The sequence below is a fragment of the Coffea arabica genome, chromosome 5e (assembly GCF_036785885.1).
Source record: "Coffea arabica cultivar ET-39 chromosome 5e, Coffea Arabica ET-39 HiFi, whole genome shotgun sequence".
NCBI classification, from domain to species: domain Eukaryota; kingdom Viridiplantae; phylum Streptophyta; class Magnoliopsida; order Gentianales; family Rubiaceae; genus Coffea; species Coffea arabica.
The window spans coordinates 43079726-43098892 of NC_092318.1; the positions used below are offsets into that span (position 1 = coordinate 43079726).

Sequence of the window (19167 nt, forward strand, 5' to 3'; positions counted from 1 at the left end):
ATGAGTTGTAAGAGCAACATAGTTGTTTTTGCCAAAGTAACTCCTTGTCCGCGGAGGAAGGCTACTATATTAATTTGTTTCTTTAGCGAGCTGGAAAGATGACCAAGATGAAACTGAAATCACCATTGATGTGAGAATTATGTTGTTGAACAATATATAAGAAACTCTACTAGCAATTTTTAATTTCAGACGTGACTGTTAAAAAATATACATAAAGGTGATCTAAATCGAACCACAAATATTATTTTCATTGGGCAAGTCACATTACAATTAGGAATAGGATGTGGTCTCTTTCATTGGGCAAGTCACTAATGTTGACCAAAGACTAGGGACAAGGATGCCAAGGTCGGCGAGTTACGGAGGGCCCATCATACGCCCTGAGAAGACGAGGTTTAGCTAGCTTTTGGGCCGGAATTGCCTTGACTATATATAGTCTACCTTCGTATGAATATCATACATATATTAGCTGTTGTTTGCAGCTTATATGATCTTATTAAAGTAGCTTCCCTAGCCATGGAAACAGGAGATCCAAATCTAATCTCATGAGTGCAACAAATATTATTATTTTTCAGGGAAGTGTTCCGGGCAGTACAAATATGGTTTTTACACTCGCCAACGTATGAAAGCACGTAATCCCAGTTCTCCAGGCAAAATGCAAAGAGTTCTTTCAATGTTTATATCCAGTAATTAACTATTCTTTGTTGTGAAACAGGCACCCAAAAATACCGCTTATAAATCAAAAGAAAAAGGAGTTGTACTATACCATTACCAAAAAAATCACGTTAAAGACTTCTTGCTTTATGTGTATTTTTTAACAGTCACATTTGTACACAAATTTGCTTTGAAAAAAAATAAAGAAGATGAGAGTGGCAATTAATGACGTTTTGACCCCTTTTGAGTACTTTCATGACGTTTCTTTGCAATTATTTTGGTAGTGCCCGACAACTTTAGGACCATTACTGGTTGCCACGTGAAATAATTTTAGTTTTGATTGAGAGGTGTGATTCCTCTGTTTGAAAATTGAATTGAGCTGACAGAAAGTTTTTTGCGATTGACCGAATTGTAAACGGCCCCAAACGTTTCAAAATTTTAATGATTAAAGGGAGCCATTTTTGATTGGTTAGACAGCCGCAGGAATGCTGAATCGTGTATTTTTCAAAATATAATTACAAGTAACCCATAATAATATTTATCAGTACATATGGATTTCCATTCAACAGAATTACAATTAACAACCACCAAAATTATCAGAATAAATACTAATAATTAATTCCAAGGTAATCTAATCTAATCTTAAACAGGGGTACCCTACTTCCTTCTAGTTATCATAAAAGGGTCACCAACTGAAATTATAAAAATGAAACTTATAGTTAACGTAGGTATTGATAAACTTCATCTAAAAAACATAGGAGTGAAATTGGAGATTGCGGTGCTTACCAATTTCAATGTGAAAAGCCGGTGTTTGATGGCAAGGCAAATACGCAATTAACATGGCAATCAATAGAGTTCAAAGCATTAAAACTTCTCTATTTGTTAGAAAACACCATACTAGAAATTGAATTGTAATAGTTTATACAAAGCATTAAAACTTCTATTGTGCTTGATAGCAAATTTTTTCACAAATATTATTTTGCTTTTATCACAATTACAATTCTCAATTAACTTTTTATCTTTTTAACAAATATTTTTTATCTTACATATATTATATCACCAGAATTACCACAATAATTATTTCAAATAACATTTCAAGTGTTATTTTAATATTATTCAAATAATCTGGTCATCATAAATATTATTCAAATGTTAGTTTAATATAATTATTAAGTACTAGTTAATCATTCCAAATAATATATTATCACGTATGTGCTGACCTGCCACAGGGGTACTAAACGAACATGCTGCCAGCTGTGGTGCATTACGCCACTAAAACTCTTGTAGAAGAGAGCACTTGTTTTTGAGGTTTTGCAGATCTATCTTATCTCCTTTCATATTTGAGAACTGTTTCATCTCTAAAATTGAGATCGATACCTTCTGGTTCCCTTGTTAATCTTCCTTTTATTAGATGGCCTCCACTAGTGTCACTTGTATTTCTTCCATATTGGATGATCTGCAAGCGCTGGAGAACGATTGTCCAGAATTTCCAGATGGGCAGCAGAAGTACCTGAAACGCATGCTAAGATATCTGAGAACATTTCTTCTGTGTGCGAGAAAATACAGCAACGATGATGTGCAATTACCATTTGACAACAAAATGAACCAGGCAGATAATCATTATGCAAGCCTAGAAGCTCTGGCAGTTCGGATTGGAGATGCCATTCCCAAGTGGGCAAAGGAGATCCCATCTTCTGATCAGCCTTGGGATGCGGTCCATGATTTAGAAAAAGACATTAAATCCTTCGAACAAGAAATTTGCGAATGGTATGCCTTTTTCTTGGGTTCCTCGTCACAGCAGTCCACTAATTCGGTCGTTCGACAAGATGACCTCATGGAATTCATGGATTCTCTTCTGGAGAATCTAGTGAATTATTGGTCATGGATGTGGCCGGCACATGAAGTTGGACTAATTAAAGCCCTTGAAGAGAAGCTGGCGTTCATGAAAAACTTCATCCGTTTTATCAAACTGTATGGTGTTGAAAACACAGAATTGGGACCTTTGTTGGTTCACACTGAAGCTGTGGCTATCAATGCAGCACGCCTCTCTTACAAGTGCCAGTTTAAGAAGGGTTTCGGACCGCCCAAGGATGTCGAGGAAAGCATTTCGGAACTGCTGCAGAAGATTGTTCCTGTTGAACCGCAAGTCCTTGAGACTTGTATCCAGGCCCTGACTGCTTCAAAGTTATCAAGACAATCATATGGAGACGCAGAAGAGCATCTGTTGAGAGACTTCTTCAATTCTCTCTCGTGTAATCTTTGGGAGACACTAAAGCATGGTACTTGTCCTGTGATTTTGCAGCAACTACAAATGTTTTACGAGGGGCTAAATTCCTTGAGAACCATTCTCGTTGATAAGCCAAAGATGTTTGATGAGAAAGTAAGAGATCCAACCCGAGTCGTGAACTGTTATGGAGGAGATTTTATTTCCCCTCTCTCTCTGAATGCAATCAAAGACGCTATACAAGCCAAGGATATGGATCTTGTGTGTAGTGAGTTGTTGGGAATAATTAAGCTCATTGATGCAAAAATCACAGAGAAGTGTCCAGAATCATCATCATTCAATTTTCCCAAGACCAATGGATTGGGCTTTGTTGATTCCCTTCTAGAAAAGATGATGGATGTGACGAGTTCTGAGGCTGGTTCGATTGCTTTGATCGATCATCCAATTCAAAAAGTCCTGGAAGAACTTGATTGTTTACGCTCTTTGCTGAGGAAAATTGTGGAGCTGCACAACGAAGACGAGGACGTCCAGGCAATTTGGAATCGTATTGTTGGGGTGGCATATAGGATAGAGTTTCTTATTGACTCCTTAATAACTGGAAATATCTTAGATTCTTCTTCAATGTCCATTCATTCCATTTTAGAAGAAATGAACATCATTAAAGCTGCGGCCTTGAAGATTTGTGATAGCGAAAGACTTGGTGGAAAAGTTAAGGAAGTAACGAAGAGATTCAATCACATGCCACAAGAAGGAAGTAAGCCAATAGTCAATGATGTGGTGGTGGGATTCGAGGATGAGACGGCATCGATAATCAATCAACTCAGAAATGGATCACGCCAAGTGAGAATTGTTTCCATTGTGGGTATGCCGGGATGCGGTAAGACAACTTTGGCTAGAAAAGTGTACAATGATTCTTCAGTGAAGTCCCATTTTTATGAGCGTGCTTGGTGTACTGTTTCTCAAATATATCAAAAGAGAAATCTGTTGCTTCAAATTTTGACTTGTATTGAGTCCAAGCTTCCTGAGGATGTTTTTAAGATGGGTGAAGAAGATCTGGCTCTTCAAGTCAAAAGACATTTGCTGAAAAACAGATATCTCATTGTTTTGGACGATGTATGGGACATTGATGCATGGAACGGATTGGAAGCCTCATTCCCTGATGATGGAAATGGAAGTAGAGTTATCTTGACAAGTCGGCTCCGTGGTGTTGCTCCGCAAGACAAACTTGACCATGAACCGTATTCTCTTCCTCAACTCACTCCTAATGAGACCTGGGATTTGCTAAAAGGGAAGTTATATCCTGGACAAGATTTGGCTCCTCCAGAACTATGTGAAATTCGACAGCAAGTCGTGGAAATGTGTCAAGGACTACCTCTTACGGTTGTCATTCTTGCCGGAATTCTCTCAAGGATGGATCGATATGGTTGGAAAGAAGCTGTGGAAGGTTTAAGTTCAAGGAATGTTTCTAGTACGGAACAGTGTACCGCTACATTAGAGCTGAGTTACAAACATTTACCTGATACTTTGAAGGCATGTTTTCTTTATTTCGGAGGCTTTCCAGAAGACCATGAACACAATACCAAGAGGCTGATTTCTCTATGGGTCGCTGAAGGATTTGTTCAAAAAAATCAGCCCAAGAGATTGGAGGATGTGGCAAATGATTACCTGATGGAACTCATTGGCAGAAGCTTAGTCACAGTTTCCAAACCAAGATCCATTGATGGGGTCAAAGCTTGTCGCATTCACGATTTGTTATATGAGTTTTGCGTGACAAAAGCCAAAGAAGAAAACTTTTCGCGGCTGGTACGTAGGGATGATAAACTATCTGATATCAATGTGCCATGCTACCTACGCCGTTTATGCATTGATTCTAATCCTGAGCACTTTGACAAGTTAGGGTTATTTGCTCCTGCCATACGCCGTCTATTATTCTTAAGTAGTGGCATGGGCAACGAAGTATATTTTGATTTTAGGTTCATTTTTCACATCATCAAACTTGTTACAGTGTTAGATTTGAGCCAAATTGGACTCGACCCCTTTCCTAGAGAGTTAGAACTGCTTGTTCACTTGCGCTACTTGGCGATTCTAGGTCAAGGTAAACTCGATCTCCCACCATCAATATGCAATCTCCCGAATTTAGAAACTTTGATTTGGCGAAATTCTTCATTTCATTGTTCAGTTTCACTACCAGATACCATATGGAACCTGAAAAAACTAAGGCATTTAGAACTAATCAGTGAGGGCCATAAGTATTATTGTTTCTTCTTCCCTAGCGACAATCTTGACAATTCGTCACAGTTGCGTGACTTAGATTTCTTGGCCTGTTTGTCTCTCGATCCTGAGGAAAACATCAGCAAGCTGTTGAGAAAGTTTCCAAATATCCGCAAACTGAGATGCTCTGTCAATCTCAAGCCAGATGTTGAACATCATGTAGCAATGGATTGTCTAAGTCAGTTGGAATCACTCAGTCTGAGTCGCGTCCTATACGGTTATCAGCAATTTCATATAGATTTCCAATTTCCTTTGAGTATTAAAAGGTTGACCCTGACTTATTTTGGCATGCCGTGGAGAAAAATGGCAGCAATTGGAAATCTGCCAAATCTTGAGGTGCTCAAATTACTCGAGGAAGCCTTTGAGGGGGAAATATGGGAAATGGAAGCAGAGAAGTTCCCTAATGTTCGCTTCTTGAAATTAGCTTCCTTGAACATTGTGAAGTGGACAGCCTCCTCCGAGTATGAGTACGAGGACCAGGACTATTTTCCTCGTCTCCAGAAGTTAGTGTTGGAAAGCTGTGATGCATTGCAGGAGATCCCTTCTTGTTTGGGAAATAGTTCAACTCTTGAAATAATTGAGGTGTCTAAATGTCCCAACTGTACCAGTTCATTGGAGGAAATTCAGGAAGAGCAAAGAAGCAATGGATATACCGATCTGAAGATCCTTATCTCATAATGGACGATTGATCTTCTCAAGTAAGTTTTTTAAGTCCTTCACTTATGTACTGCTACGGGTTATGTGTATCTGTTTAGCATCAAGATCAAGTTGTTCTTTTTCTTAACCGTTTTTCTTTTTTTTTTCTTAATAGCATCAAGATCAAGCTGCAAGTTTTTGGAGGAGATCCCTTCTTGTTTGGAAAATATATCAACTCTTGAAATAATTGAAGCGTCTAAATGTCCCAACTCTACAAGTTCAGTGGACCAAATTCAGGAAGAGCAATTAAGCAGGGGAAATACTGATCTGAAGATCCTTATTTCATGATGGATGACTGATCTTTTCCATTGTGTTTGGTTTGGTTGGGCAGCCACTTCAGTCTACTTTTCTTTATTAATCCTTTACTTCTGTACACAGAACTGGGAATGTTGTATCTGTTTGTTTTCTTTGCAAGTTTCTTGTTATCCCTGTGACAGAATCTTGTAGTGGAATATATCACTTCCCGAGTCTGATGTTTTCTTCCTAAAGATTCAAGTCAATGAAGCTGCTTTTTTTTGTTTTTTTTTGCCTCCTCAAATAAGTCAGGATTTCAAGAATGTTTCGCCCTTATCCGAAATTAAGACTGCTGAGTTGCATATCAAAGGCAGATATATTCGACCAATAGATGCAATTAAATTTGTTCGTGGAATAGAATACATGCCATCGGGCCTCATATTTACCAGGACTCAACAATTTTATTAGCTCATTTTCATCATCTTCTTTTACAATTTCTGATCTTTTCCGACTCCTAATAACAATTTATTAAATCATATAATCAAGCAGGTGCAGAATTAAGAACCCAGCATATTAATATCTGTTACATTGGATAATCAAAAAGGTTTGCAGCCTAAAGTAAAATTTTGTTCCTCTTTTTTTTTTTGTTTTTTTTTTTCTATCGACAGTGGGTATCTGGACCCATGGACTAGTTATTGTAAAATTTTGTTCCTCTTTCTCTAAGCATTTGATGCATTTCTTGTGCACCAAAACTAAAACAAATTCAGGATCCGACTTATCAAAATTGGAATAGATTAGATCAGAGGCTTCAGCAAAACAAGAAAGGGATCACCCAGACAACTTCCTAATCAGAATAAAAGATTAATGATGAAGGACATGGGCCTATTAATAGTAGCATCATCTGATCTGAGTTGAAGTAATTTCTTGGAGTCCAATTGGTTCTTTTCCCACCCTAACGTACCCAAATACTCTGTGGAAGGTAATATTTTAATATCAGTGCTCTGCTTGAACAACTAAAAGTTTCAAGGATCTCTGGTAGTTAACGAAATAACTTCTGATAGAAGCACATACCAAAATTGATTGTTGTACAAAATGAAGGAAGAAACCCAAAAAAAAAAAAAAACCCTCCCATTCCTCCCTACACTCTTTTTACAATTCTACTCCCAACTACTAGATTTTGAAATCCGATTAAAACTTAAGTAAATTTGCCAGATATAACTTGAAATGATCATGTAAATGGTACTCTAATTGAATTTTATCTCTCCCAAATTTAGAGATTGAAAAGTCTATTAAATTATTTTAACTTTATATTATTGCATATAAGTAAAAGGGATGTAATTTTAAAAATGGAAAAAATATTTAAAATTGAGTGCGACGTATTACAAAGATAAAGATTATTATTGCTGCCAAATGCACTTTACATTCTTCTCTTTCACTTTTATTCATTAATAAATTAATATTTAACGATATTTTAAATTATCTTAAAATATTTAGCACTAGTTAAACCTATATAAACCAATTAAAATTGCCACCAACCAAAATATACACTTTTCCCATCTATTTTATTTTATTTATGCATTAATACTTGCATTTTATTACAACGAAGTTTTTCTGTTTATTAACCAAAGCAATACATTTAAGATGCTCTCTATAATATATTTACACATGACATTCAACTCATAAATAATCCTTCAAATTTTGTTACCTCGTTGGGCATTGGCCAGGCCTTACAAGTTTGATAAAGTTAACTATCACTTTTGCCTGTAAATGTTAATGACAGAACTAAGAGTGGTAAGTCATAAGCCCTTTGGACGTTCATTTCCAGATCATGGATATGGACATCCAACTGGATTAAGGAACCACATCCCATCAAAACACATATATCAGTCTTAATCAATTGCAGTAAAATTGTGCCTAATCTGGTTCAGTTCAGAATATTAATGTTGTCTACATAAAATCTTGCTAGATATATTAAGAAAAATAAAAACAACAACAACAACATGAGGAAAATGCACACCTTGGTGGTACTGCTTGAGGACGTGGCATCTAGAATAAATGCAGACCAACAACCTTGGTGGTAAAGATTTAATGTGTTTTTTGATACTGGACAGACCTTTGAGAAATAGATAGGGTACAAACCCAATGCTTGATAACTTGTTCAAATTGAGCTCTTACAAACCAGAATTAATCTTATTTTCCCCATATTTCGAACTTGTGGTTCACAATCTAAACTTTTATTTTGAGCGATTTGGATGTGATAGTTCACACTCTAAACTTTTACTTTGGCGACAATTTTTAGCAGTTTAGGGTGCAAATTGTCGACTCCAATAATTTGAGGGTCCAAAGAAATTGCACTGAAATTCAAACTCTGTGGCCTGAATTCATTCTCACCCTACCCTACGTCTTTGATGGAAATGCATAGTTAGCTGAAGGTCTCTCTCTGATTGAATCGGTTAGGTCATTGCTAGTACTTCAACATGCAACTCACGTACCCCTATATACTAGTAGCAATGCAATGAATGACATTAGTGGAGTTATTCCAATATGGCACCCAAGAATGAAGATTGATGCTAAAACTTTTCAAAAATGGAGGATGTAGTGACATCAAGATGTAACCCATGGCTGCAAAGGAAAAGGATATAATTCAAAGAACTTATAAATTTGCTGCCGACAATATCTTGCTTTTGCTTCCGTTAATTGAGATGTAAATAGTACGAGTGATTCCCGAAAGCATGGTATGAGTTGTAAGAATGCTTTCCCCTTGAGAAACATAGATTCTTTTTGCCAAAATAACTAACTCCTACTCCTCGGAGGAAGGCTACTGTGTTAATATGTTTCCTTAGCGAGCTGGAAAGATGACCAAGATGAAACTGATGTCACATTGTTGACGTGAGAACTATATTGTTGAACGATTTTAAAAAATTTTGCGAGCAAACTTTGGTTCCAAATATATGTTCTGTCATGGTTCCAAATACATGTGATCTAATTGAATCCACGCAAATTTGCTTTAAAAAAAAAAAGGATGAGACTGACACTGGACCCCTTTTGAAGACTTTCATGACGTTTCTTTGCAATTATTTTAGTAGTGCCCCCACAACTTTAGGACTATTACTGGTTGCCACGTGAAATAAATTTAATTTTGACTGAGACATGTGGCTCCTCTGTTTTCCAGTGCATGAGCTGTGTGGAAATTGAAAGTATAACAAACGCTAAAACGATTGAGCTGACAAAAAGTTTTTGCGATTGCCAAATTCAAACGTTTCAAACTTTTAACGAATAAAGGGAGCCATTTTTGATTGGTTAGACAGCCGCAGCAATGCTGAAATTATCACTACATATGGAATTCCATTCAACAACATTACAATGAACAACCACCAAAATTATCAGAATAAATACTAATAATTAATTCCGAGGTTATCTAATCTAATCTTAAATAGTGGTGCCCTACTTACTACTAGTTATCATAGAGGAGTCGTAAACTGAAATTATGAAAATGAAACTTATAGTTAACGTAGGTATTGACAAACTTCATCTAAAAACAAAGGACTAAAATTGGAGATTGTGGTGCTTACCAATTTTACTTAAAGCGATTGTAGACGGCTCTCAATGTGAAAAGCAGTTGTTTGATGGCAAGGCAAATACGCAATAAACATGGCAATCAATACAGTTCAAAGCATTAAAACTTCTATTTGTTAGAAAACACCATACTTGAAATTGAATTGTAATAGTTTATACAAATTATTGTGTTTGATAGCAAAATTTTCCACAAATACTATTTTGCCTGTATCACAATTACAATTCCCAATTAACTTTTTTATCTTTTTAACAAATAATTTTTATCTTACATATATTATATCACCAGAAGTGTCACAATAATTATTTCAAATAATATTTCAAGTGTTATTTTAATATTATTCAACTAATCTGGTCATCATAAATATTATTCAAGTGTTAGTTTACTATTATTAAGTACTAGTCAATCATTGCTTGGCTTGAACCAATGCATTGCATGCTTGATATAGTACTGGGCATTGGTCCCCCGGGGTCGCGGGGTGCTCATATTATACTTTTTTTTTGGGTGTGTTTTTGGGGTATAATTAGTGCTGCAAACGAATTGAACCGCTCGCGAGCGGCTCGAGTCGAAATCGAGCTCAAAATATTAAGCTTGTTAACTCGCGAGCCGGCTCGCGAGCTCGAGTATATATATATATATATATTTTTTATTTTAAGTATATATATATTATATTTTTTAAATTTTAATAGTAAAATTACATATATATCCTTAATATTTTATTATTTATTAAGAAAAAAATATTATTTTATTTATTTTTTAAAAAATAAAATAATTATTTTTTATTTTTTTCGAGCTCGAGCTTGAAATTGTCAACTCGTCGAGTTTGAGCTCGAGTTCAAGTTCAATAAAATTATGTCGAGACTTGACTCGATTAGACCAAAACTTGATTCGATTCGGCTTGTTTGCAGCCCTAGGTATAATAAGTTTTTTTTTTATTATTTTTTATAAGTGGAAGATTTTAGATTTAAAATCTATTACTTATCATTCCTCTCATCTAACCATCCAACCCAACCCTCCTTTGTTTGTTTATTAATTATATGTACATGTATTTTATATTGGAACATGTGTAAAGATTTGTAACATAATTTTTATAATGTAGTATGAATTTGTCATATTTTGTATTATTTTGAATGATTATGATTTTGATATGCTTTTCTATTGGTAGAGTGGTTAATTGTTTTGCATTTTTAATTTTTTGGTTTTTTTAGTGTTTACAGTATATTTATGATTTGTCTAATTGTGATTTGATTATTGGTTCTGATTAATTTTATGCTAGTGAAAGTTGTGAGAGTGGATTAATTAAAGGATTTCTTAGTGTGTACGATAGCATAATTTGAGGTGTATTATTCTAGGTTGTGTTGATTTTTGTAATATTTAGTATTGATTAGTAATGTGTAAATTGTATCAATTTTTTTAATTGTTTGTTGTTGGTACTATTTAACTTGTGAAGAATAATTTGGCAGCTAAAGTTGTTCTTTTGTTTGCGTGTCATATGTTTTTAGCTACACATGGATGGATATAGTGGTATTTTTCTTGTGTCTGAAACCCAAACATAGCGGGCTAGCGTAAGGTGGCAGACCCAAAAAATTCTTGCAAAAAACGTGAGAGGCCCGAAGAAATCTGGGTAGACATATGAAGCAGGCAGCGACCTAACCACTAAAATTACTATTTGCAATAAAAAGACCAAAAAGGCCAAAATCTGTAGAGAAATAACAGCGAAACTAGCACAAAAGGGTAAAATTGGAATAGGGCCACCAAAATTCAGAACTTATGGCCGACAAACATGAAACAGAGATGACCCCACAATGAGTTCCATCACACTGAAAAAGACAAATGTGGACAAAATCAACACTCAAATTACAAAGAAACCAGCGAAAATCACTATTCCCAACCCTTCGGCGCTTTATGTATTTAGAGATTAGCTTCACTCCCTAACTGGCCCTACTTTTTCAGGTTTCAATTTCTAAAAAGTTTTAAGCAAATTTGGAGCTATCTAACTGGCCCTACTTTTGCAGTTTTCAATTTCTAAAAAGTTATAAGTAAATCAAATTTAAAAAATTGTTAAAAATTAATTTTTTTAATGAGAACCCACTAAACCAATGTTGCAGGAATTTTAAGAGAGTAAAACAAAAGGGAGGGGAGCAAAATCTTGAAGAAATTGGAAGACTTATGTTGTGTTTGAATTGTGTTTTTCTAAAAAAGGAATATTATTTTTCGTAAATATATTTTTAAATCATTTTTTTTATCTTATTGCTACCATATATATTTTTTTAATAAAAAATCTAACATATCCAAACCTAAACGGATCAATGAACGCCCTCAAGTGCTTCAGAAAACGTAAAGGAAAATAGGGACAAATTAGAAATTAATTAACCGCGTGAGAATCAATTAAACAGGCAAAACTATTGAAAACAAAAGTTTGATTGTGGGCGTTTGCCAATCGCCTTTTGAATGCAGAAGAGATTCGAGGGAAGACCATCTCGGTCAAAAGAGGGATGGTGGTGAGCTGCCACTGGTCCATTACGCCACTAACACTCTTTAACCATGAAAACCATCAAAGTTTCTCATGTTGACACTATAACCAGTCTATTGTTACTGTTTATAACCCAACTGATACTAGTACTATTACTTAAAATATTATTTAAAATAATTACTGTAGCACTTTTTATGATATGATATATGTGAGATAAAAAGTTGATTGAGAATATAAAAAGGTAGGTTGGAAAATGTGTTTGTGATGCAAGCGAAATATTGTTTGGAATAATTTTGGTATCCAAACACACTGTTTGTAATGTTCTGATGATAAGATTGTTAAGAGCGTAATCAATGCTGTACCGTTCAAACAATTGGACATGAAAATTGGGCATTTTTTTCTTATGGATTAATCTTTTCTACACTGACAGTATATACACTATCAACGTTGGATAAATGGTAACTATACAAAATTTGAATTTGAAATTTAACTTTTGCACACATGTCATGAATCCAACGGTGTGATAGTGTATACACTGTCAGTGTATATAAAATTTATTCTTTTCTTATAATTATATTAGATAATCTTATAATTTTATAGAGAAGTAAATTTAAACTTATTACATGAGGACATTTTTGGATATTCAATTTAAAATTTGACCAAGTCAATATTATTTTAAAATTTTGTTACAAAAATTATCAAATTAAGGGAGATATGTGTAATTTTCAAAACCACAGAGAAGTTCAGTGAAATTGTCAGAAACCTCCATTATCCCTAGAAATTAATTAACCGGGAGGGAATCAACTAAACAGTTAAAAATATTGAAAACCAAAGTTTGATTGTGGGCGCCAAGCGCCTTTTGAATGCTGAAGAGAGTCGAGAGGAGGCAGGGTTCTCGGATGAAGAATGGGGTAAGTATGGCTGGGGACCAGACATGCTTCGAGCAAACCAATAGGATGGTGGTCAAAAGAGGTGGCGGATCTGTTTGAGAAACAGATTAGCTAACGCATGTGCAGTGGGGTCGTTTTTTTCTTTCAACCATCCAAGAAGTATCCCATGACTATTTGTCATGTTGGGTAGAGAGCCCTTGTTTTTGAGGTTTTGCTGATCTTTCTTATCTCCTTTCATATTTGAGAACTGTTTCATCTCTTAAATTGAGATCGATACATTCTGGTTCCCTTGTTGATCTTCCTTTATTAGATGGCCTCCACTAGTATCACTTGTATTCCTTCCATCTTGGATAATCTGCAAGCGCTGGAGAACGATTGTCCAGAATTTCCAAATGGGCAGCAGAAGTACCTGAAACGCATGCTAAGATATCTGAGAACATTTCTTCTGTGTGCGAGAAAATACAGCAACGATGATGTGCAATTACCATTTAACAACAAAAAGAACCAGACAGATAATCATTATGCAAGCATAGAAGCTCTGGCAGTTCGGATTGGAGATGCCATTCCCAAGTGGGCAAAGGAGATCCAATCTTCTGATCAGCGTTGGGATACGGTCCATGATTTAGAAAAAGACATTAAATCCTTCGAACAAGAAATTTGCGAATGGTATGTCTTTTTCTTGGGTTCCTCGTCACAGCAATCCAGTAATTCGCTCGTTCGAAAAGATGACCTCATGGAATTCATGGATTCTCTTCTGGAGAATCTAGTGAATTATTGGTCATGGATTCGGCCGGCACATGAAGTTGGACTAATTAAAGCCCTTGAAGAGAAGCTGGCGTTCATGAAAAACGTCATCCGTTTTGTCAAACTGTATGGTGTTCAAAACACAGAATTGGGACCTTTGTTGGTTCACACTGAAGCTGTGGCTATCAATGCAGCACGCCTCTCTTATAAGTGCCAGTTTAAGAAAGGTTTCGGACCGCCCAAGGATGTCGTGGAAAGCATTTCGGAACTGCTGCAGAAGATTATTCCTATTGAACATCAAGTCCTTGAGACTTGTATCCAGGCCCTGGCTGCTTCAAAGTTATCAAGACAATCACGTGGAGACACAGATGAACATCTGTTGAGAGACTTCTTCCATTCCCTCCTGTGTAATCTTTGGGAGAAACTAAAGCATGGTACTTGTCCTGTGATTTTGCGTCAGCTGCAAATGTTTTACGAGGGGTTAAATTCCTTGAGAACCATTTTGAAGGAGAAGCCAAAGGAGTTCGATGAGAAAGTAAGAGATCCTACTCGAGTCGTGAAATGTTATGGAGGAGATTTTATTTCCCCACTCTCTCTGAATGCAATCAAAGACGCCATACAAGCCAAGGATATGGATATTGTGTGTTCTGAGTTATTGGAAATAATTAAGCTCATCGATGCAGTAATCACAGAGAAGTGTCCAGAATCATCATCATTCAATTTTCCTAAGACCAATGGACTGGGCTTTGTTGATTCCCTTCTAGAAACGATGATGGATGTGACAAGTTCTGAGGCTGGTTCGATTGCTTTGATCGATCATCCAATTGAAAAAGTCCAGGAAGAACTTGTTTGTTTACGCTCTTTGCTGAGGAAAATTGTGAAGCTGCACAATGAAGACGAGGAGGTCCAGGCAATTTGGGATCGTATTATTGAGGTGGCATATAGGATAGAGTTTCTTATTGACTCCTTAATAACTGGAAATATCTTTGATTCTTCTTCAATGTCCATTCATTCCATTTTAGAAGAAATGAACATCATTAAAGCTGCAGCCTTGAAGATTTGTGGTAGCGAAAGACTTGGTGGAGAAGTAAAGGAACTAACGAAGAGATTCAATCACATGCCACAAGAAGGAAGTAAGCCAATAGTCAATGATGTGGTGGTGGGATTCGAGGATGAGACGGCATCGATAATCAATGGACTCAGAAATGGATCACGCCAAGTGAAAATTGTTTCCATTGTGGGTATGCCGGGATGCGGTAAGACAACTTTGGCTAGAAAAGTGTACAATGATTCTTCAGTGAAGTCCCATTTTTATGAGCGTTCTTGGTGTACTGTTTCTCAAATATATCACAAGAGAAATCTGTTGCTTCAAATTTTGACTTGTATTGAGTCCAAGCTTCCTGAGGATGTTTTTAAGATGGGTGAAGAAGATCTGGCTCTTCAAGTCAAAAGACGTTTGCTGAAAAACAGATATCTCATTGTTTTGGACGATAAATGGGACATTGATGCATGGAACGGATTGGAAGCCTCATTCCCTGATGATGGAAATGGAAGTAGAGTTATCTTGACAAGTCGGCTCCGTGGTGTTGCTTCCCAAGACAAACTCGACCATAAACCATATTCTCTTCGTCAACTCGCTCCTAATGAGAGCTGGGATTTGCTAAAAGGGAAGTTATATCCTGGACAAGATTTGGCTCCTCCAGAACTATGTGAAATTCGACAGCAAGTCGTTGAAATGTGTCAAGGACTACCTCTTACGGTTGTCATTCTTGCCGGAATTCTCTCAAGGATGGACCGACATGATTGGAAAGAAGCTGTGGAAGGTTTAAGTTCAAGGAATGTTTCTAGTACGGAACAATGTACCGCTACATTAGAGCTGAGTTACAAACATTTACCTGATACTTTGAAGGCATGTTTTCTTTATTTTGGAGCCTTTCCAGAAGACCATGAACACAATACCAAGAGGTTGATTTCTCTATGGGTCGCTGAAGGTTTTGTTCAAAAAACTCATCCCAAGAGATCAGAGGATGTGGCAAATGATTACCTGATGGAACTTATTATCAGAAGCTTAGTCACAGTTTCCAAACCAAGATCCATTGATGGGGTCAAAGCCTGTCGCATTCACGATTTGTTGTATGAGTTTTGCGTGACAAAAGCCAAAGAAGAAAACTTTTCGCGGCTGGTACGCAGGGATGATAAACTATCTGATATCAATGTGCCATTCTACCTACGCCGCTTATGCATTGATTCTAAGGTCGAGCACTTGGACAACTTGAGGTTATTTTCTCCTGCCATACGCAGTCTATTATTATTCAGTCACGATGAAGACAGTAGAAGTTGTTTTGACCTTCGATTCATTTTTCACATCATAAAACTTGTCAAAGTGTTAGATTTGAGCCAAATTAAACTAGGAGGCATCTTTCCTAGAGAACTAGAACTGCTTGTTCACTTGAGGTACTTGGCAATTCTAGGTAATGGTAGTCCTATCCCAGCATCAATAAGTTATCTCACGAACTTGGAAACTTTGATTTGGCGAAATTCTAGGAGTCATGGTTCAGTTTCATTGCCAGATACTATATGGAATCTGAAGAAATTAAGGCATTTACAACTAATGAACGAGGTCGATAAGAATTATCATTTTAGATTCCCTGAGAACAACCTTGACAACTCTTCACAGTTGTGTGACTTAGATATCTTGTCCTGTCTAAGCCTCAATCCTCGGAAGAACATCAACAAGCTGTTGAGAAAGTTTCCAAATATCCGCAAGCTGAGATGCTCTCTTTATCTCGATAAGGGCTGTGAATATCATGTAGCAGTGGATTGTCTAAGTCATTTGGAATCACTCAGTCTGAGTTGCTTTGTTTACGGCGGTGACCGATATCAACTAGATTTCCAATTTCCTTTGACTATTAAAAAATTGACCGTCTTATTTTCGCTTGCCATGGAGCAAAATGTCAGCAATTGGAAATCTACCTGCAGTGGCCCCGTTCTGGGCCTGGACACGTGGCAGCCCGGACAAGGCCGAGCTGGGCTTCGGCCCTGGGCCCCCGGCAGCCGGCCTGGGCCTCGCTGCTAGGGCTCCTGGAGGGGCGCAGGTCCATCCCGAAGAGGTCGGGGGCAATCCCCCTGAGTGCGGGATATGGGCTATCCTGGGCAAGTCCCGAAACGTGCGGAGGTCGGACTCCTTCATAGGTATAAATAATAACACACCTTCACTGTACAAGGTACGCTCACTATAGGCCAATTACCCCCGGCTGTTACCACTCCCCGTGAACCCTACTCACCGGAGAACTAACTTGGCCGTCGGAGTGCCCTCGGGGACAACCCTCGGGCCCCCCTTCTTCAGTCCATCTTTGTTTGTTTTGCAGGCTTGGGAATAGCTCTTCCATCAGCACCCCGAGCTGATCAGGTCAGCTCTCCTAGGGGAAGTTCCGTGCTTCTTCAGTTGGCGCCGTCTGTGGGAAACGTAAGGTAAGTAAGATTGTGCTGATGGCTAGGACGCGATCCAGGCGCACGGTAGAAAGCATCGGCCCGGGGGGCGGTGAAGGATCCCAGCAAAAGGAAGCCGAGGCGTCTCGGGGCGCCGGAGGCTCAGCCCTTTCAGGGGAGCGCAGGCAGCAGATCTTCCAGTTTGTGACGGAGAACCTCCCCATGCTGGAAGATATAATCCGGCAGGCGAAGGAGGGAGAAGGGGCTGGGGGTGCGCAGACCTCCAAGGCCAAGGGGAAGGAGAAGGGGTCACCCCCTGACCCCTCCGAGGGAGAGTCACGAGAACAGCTCCCCAAGAGAAAACGACCACGGACTCCACCTCGCCCACGAGCCTCGGTAATCGGAGACAGCGAGGGGTACTCTCGCGACAGGTCCGTGGGGAGTAGGAGGAGGAACCCCTCCCCGAGGAAGCCTGGTCGGAATGGGTTGGGCCGTCCTCCCTCTCGGTCTATCAGGAGCCGATCGCGCGACCCCCTCCGCTTGAAGCCTGTCCAAAACGAGCTCGAGCAGATCTTGCGGCCGCGACCATACGAGGACAACTACGCCTCCTCGCCCTTTACCCGGGAGATAGAGGACTACCCGCTACCCCGGAGGTTTAAGATTCCGAGCATCGAGATGTACGATGCCTCCACAGACCCGGAGGACCACCTTTCGATCTTCTTGACGCACATGCGCCTGCAAACCGCCGCGGATGAGGTCCGCTGCAAGACCTTCCCCATGTTCCTAAAGGGGAAGGCGCGGCTCTGGTTCCAGGGGTTGAAACCGGGGTCCATAAGGAGTTTCCCCGAGTTGGCTCGGCAGTTTGCAGCCCAGTTCGTCTCCTCGAAGGTCTACGCGAGGAACGCAACCCACCTGATGTCCATCAGGCAAAGGCCCGACGAGTCGCTGAAAAATTTCATGACCCGCTTCAATGCGGAGAGCTTGCAGGTCAGGGATAAAGACGAGAAAGTGGTAATGGCCGCCTTCACAAATGGGCTCAGGGTAGAGGAACTCTTCTATGACCTGGCCAAGAAGCCTCCCGTGGACCTGGAGGAGCTCTTACGCAGGGCGCATGAGGCCGCTAATGCGGAAGAGGCAGGTCGTCTGAAGAAAGAATCAGATCGGGAGCTCGGAGATCGGAAAGGTCGGGCAAACCCCTCAGAGGGCAAGGACGTCCCGTCCAAGAAAAACGTCTTCGACCGACTCTCGAAGGAGAAGGGCCCTGCTCTGCCGCCCCTCCCAGAGAAGACCTACACCCCCCTGACTCGACCCCGAGCCCAGGTCCTGGCCGTCATGGAGGCGGAGGGCCTGGGAGATCGGCCGCCTAAGATGGGGACGCCCCAGAACAAGAGGAACCAGGATAGGTACTGTGCCTTCCACCGTGATGTCGGGCACGACACGGAGGGGTGCTGGGCCCTGCGCAAGCAAATCGAGGACCTGATCTAGCGAGGCTTTCTAGGACAGTTCGTGCGCCGCCCCGGCCAGGGATCCGGACGCAACCACTACAGGGATAGGCACGAGGGACGGCGACGCGACCTCCCTGAGCTGCGTGACGCCCCTCGGGGCCACTCTCCCGACCAGGACACCCAGAACCTGGCGGGAGTGATAAACACCATCGCCGGAGGCCCCACGGGGGGGGACAGTCATGCAGCTCGGAAGAACAAGCGACCACCCCCCAAAGGGGACGACTCCTTGAAGCGCTTGCGCATGGATGAGGAGATTACCTTCGGACCAAGGGATGCGGTCCCCCTGGCTTCCGGGAACCACGAGGCCATCGTGATAGACATTGCTACCAACAATTACCGAGTGAAGAAGGTGTATGTCGACCAGGGTAGCGCGGTGGACATCATGTTCTACAGGGTGTTCAGGGAGCTCGGCTTAAGGGATGACCAGCTCACCCCGGTCCGGACACCTCTGGTGGGGTTTACTGGACCGCCCATCA

General features: G+C 39.5%; 2 protein-coding genes across 3 annotated transcripts; both read left to right on the forward strand.

The window, feature by feature from the left end:
* Positions 1-1889: 1889 nt before the first annotated feature.
* LOC113688566 (putative late blight resistance protein homolog R1A-3) lies at positions 1890-6363 on the forward strand. 2 transcript variants are annotated; one of them, XM_027206426.2, is made up of 2 exons: positions 1890-5844; positions 5902-6009. In XM_027206426.2, exon 1 carries the CDS (start codon positions 2063-2065, stop codon positions 5822-5824), a length of 3762 nt encoding a protein of 1253 aa, XP_027062227.1. In that variant the 5' UTR covers positions 1890-2062; the 3' UTR covers positions 5825-5844; positions 5902-6009. The 2 variants fall into 2 exon arrangements, with proteins under 2 accessions (XP_027062227.1, XP_027062226.1); XM_027206425.2 differs by having other exon boundaries at positions 1891-5844; positions 5958-6363.
* A 6960-nt stretch (positions 6364-13323) lies between these two features.
* LOC113687424 (putative late blight resistance protein homolog R1B-16) lies at positions 13324-16833 on the forward strand. Its single transcript, XM_072049730.1, has one exon. The coding sequence runs from the start codon at positions 13324-13326 to the stop codon at positions 16831-16833; it is 3510 nt and encodes a 1169-aa protein (XP_071905831.1).
* The last annotated feature ends 2334 nt before the right edge of the window (positions 16834-19167 follow it).

Bases quoted from the DNA above. Each gene is read 5' to 3' on its own strand.
- LOC113688566 (XM_027206426.2), top strand. From the start codon at position 2,063: ATGGCCTCCACTAGTGTCACTTGTATTTCTTCCATATTGGATGATCTG.
- LOC113687424 (XM_072049730.1), top strand. From the start codon at position 13,324: ATGGCCTCCACTAGTATCACTTGTATTCCTTCCATCTTGGATAATCTG.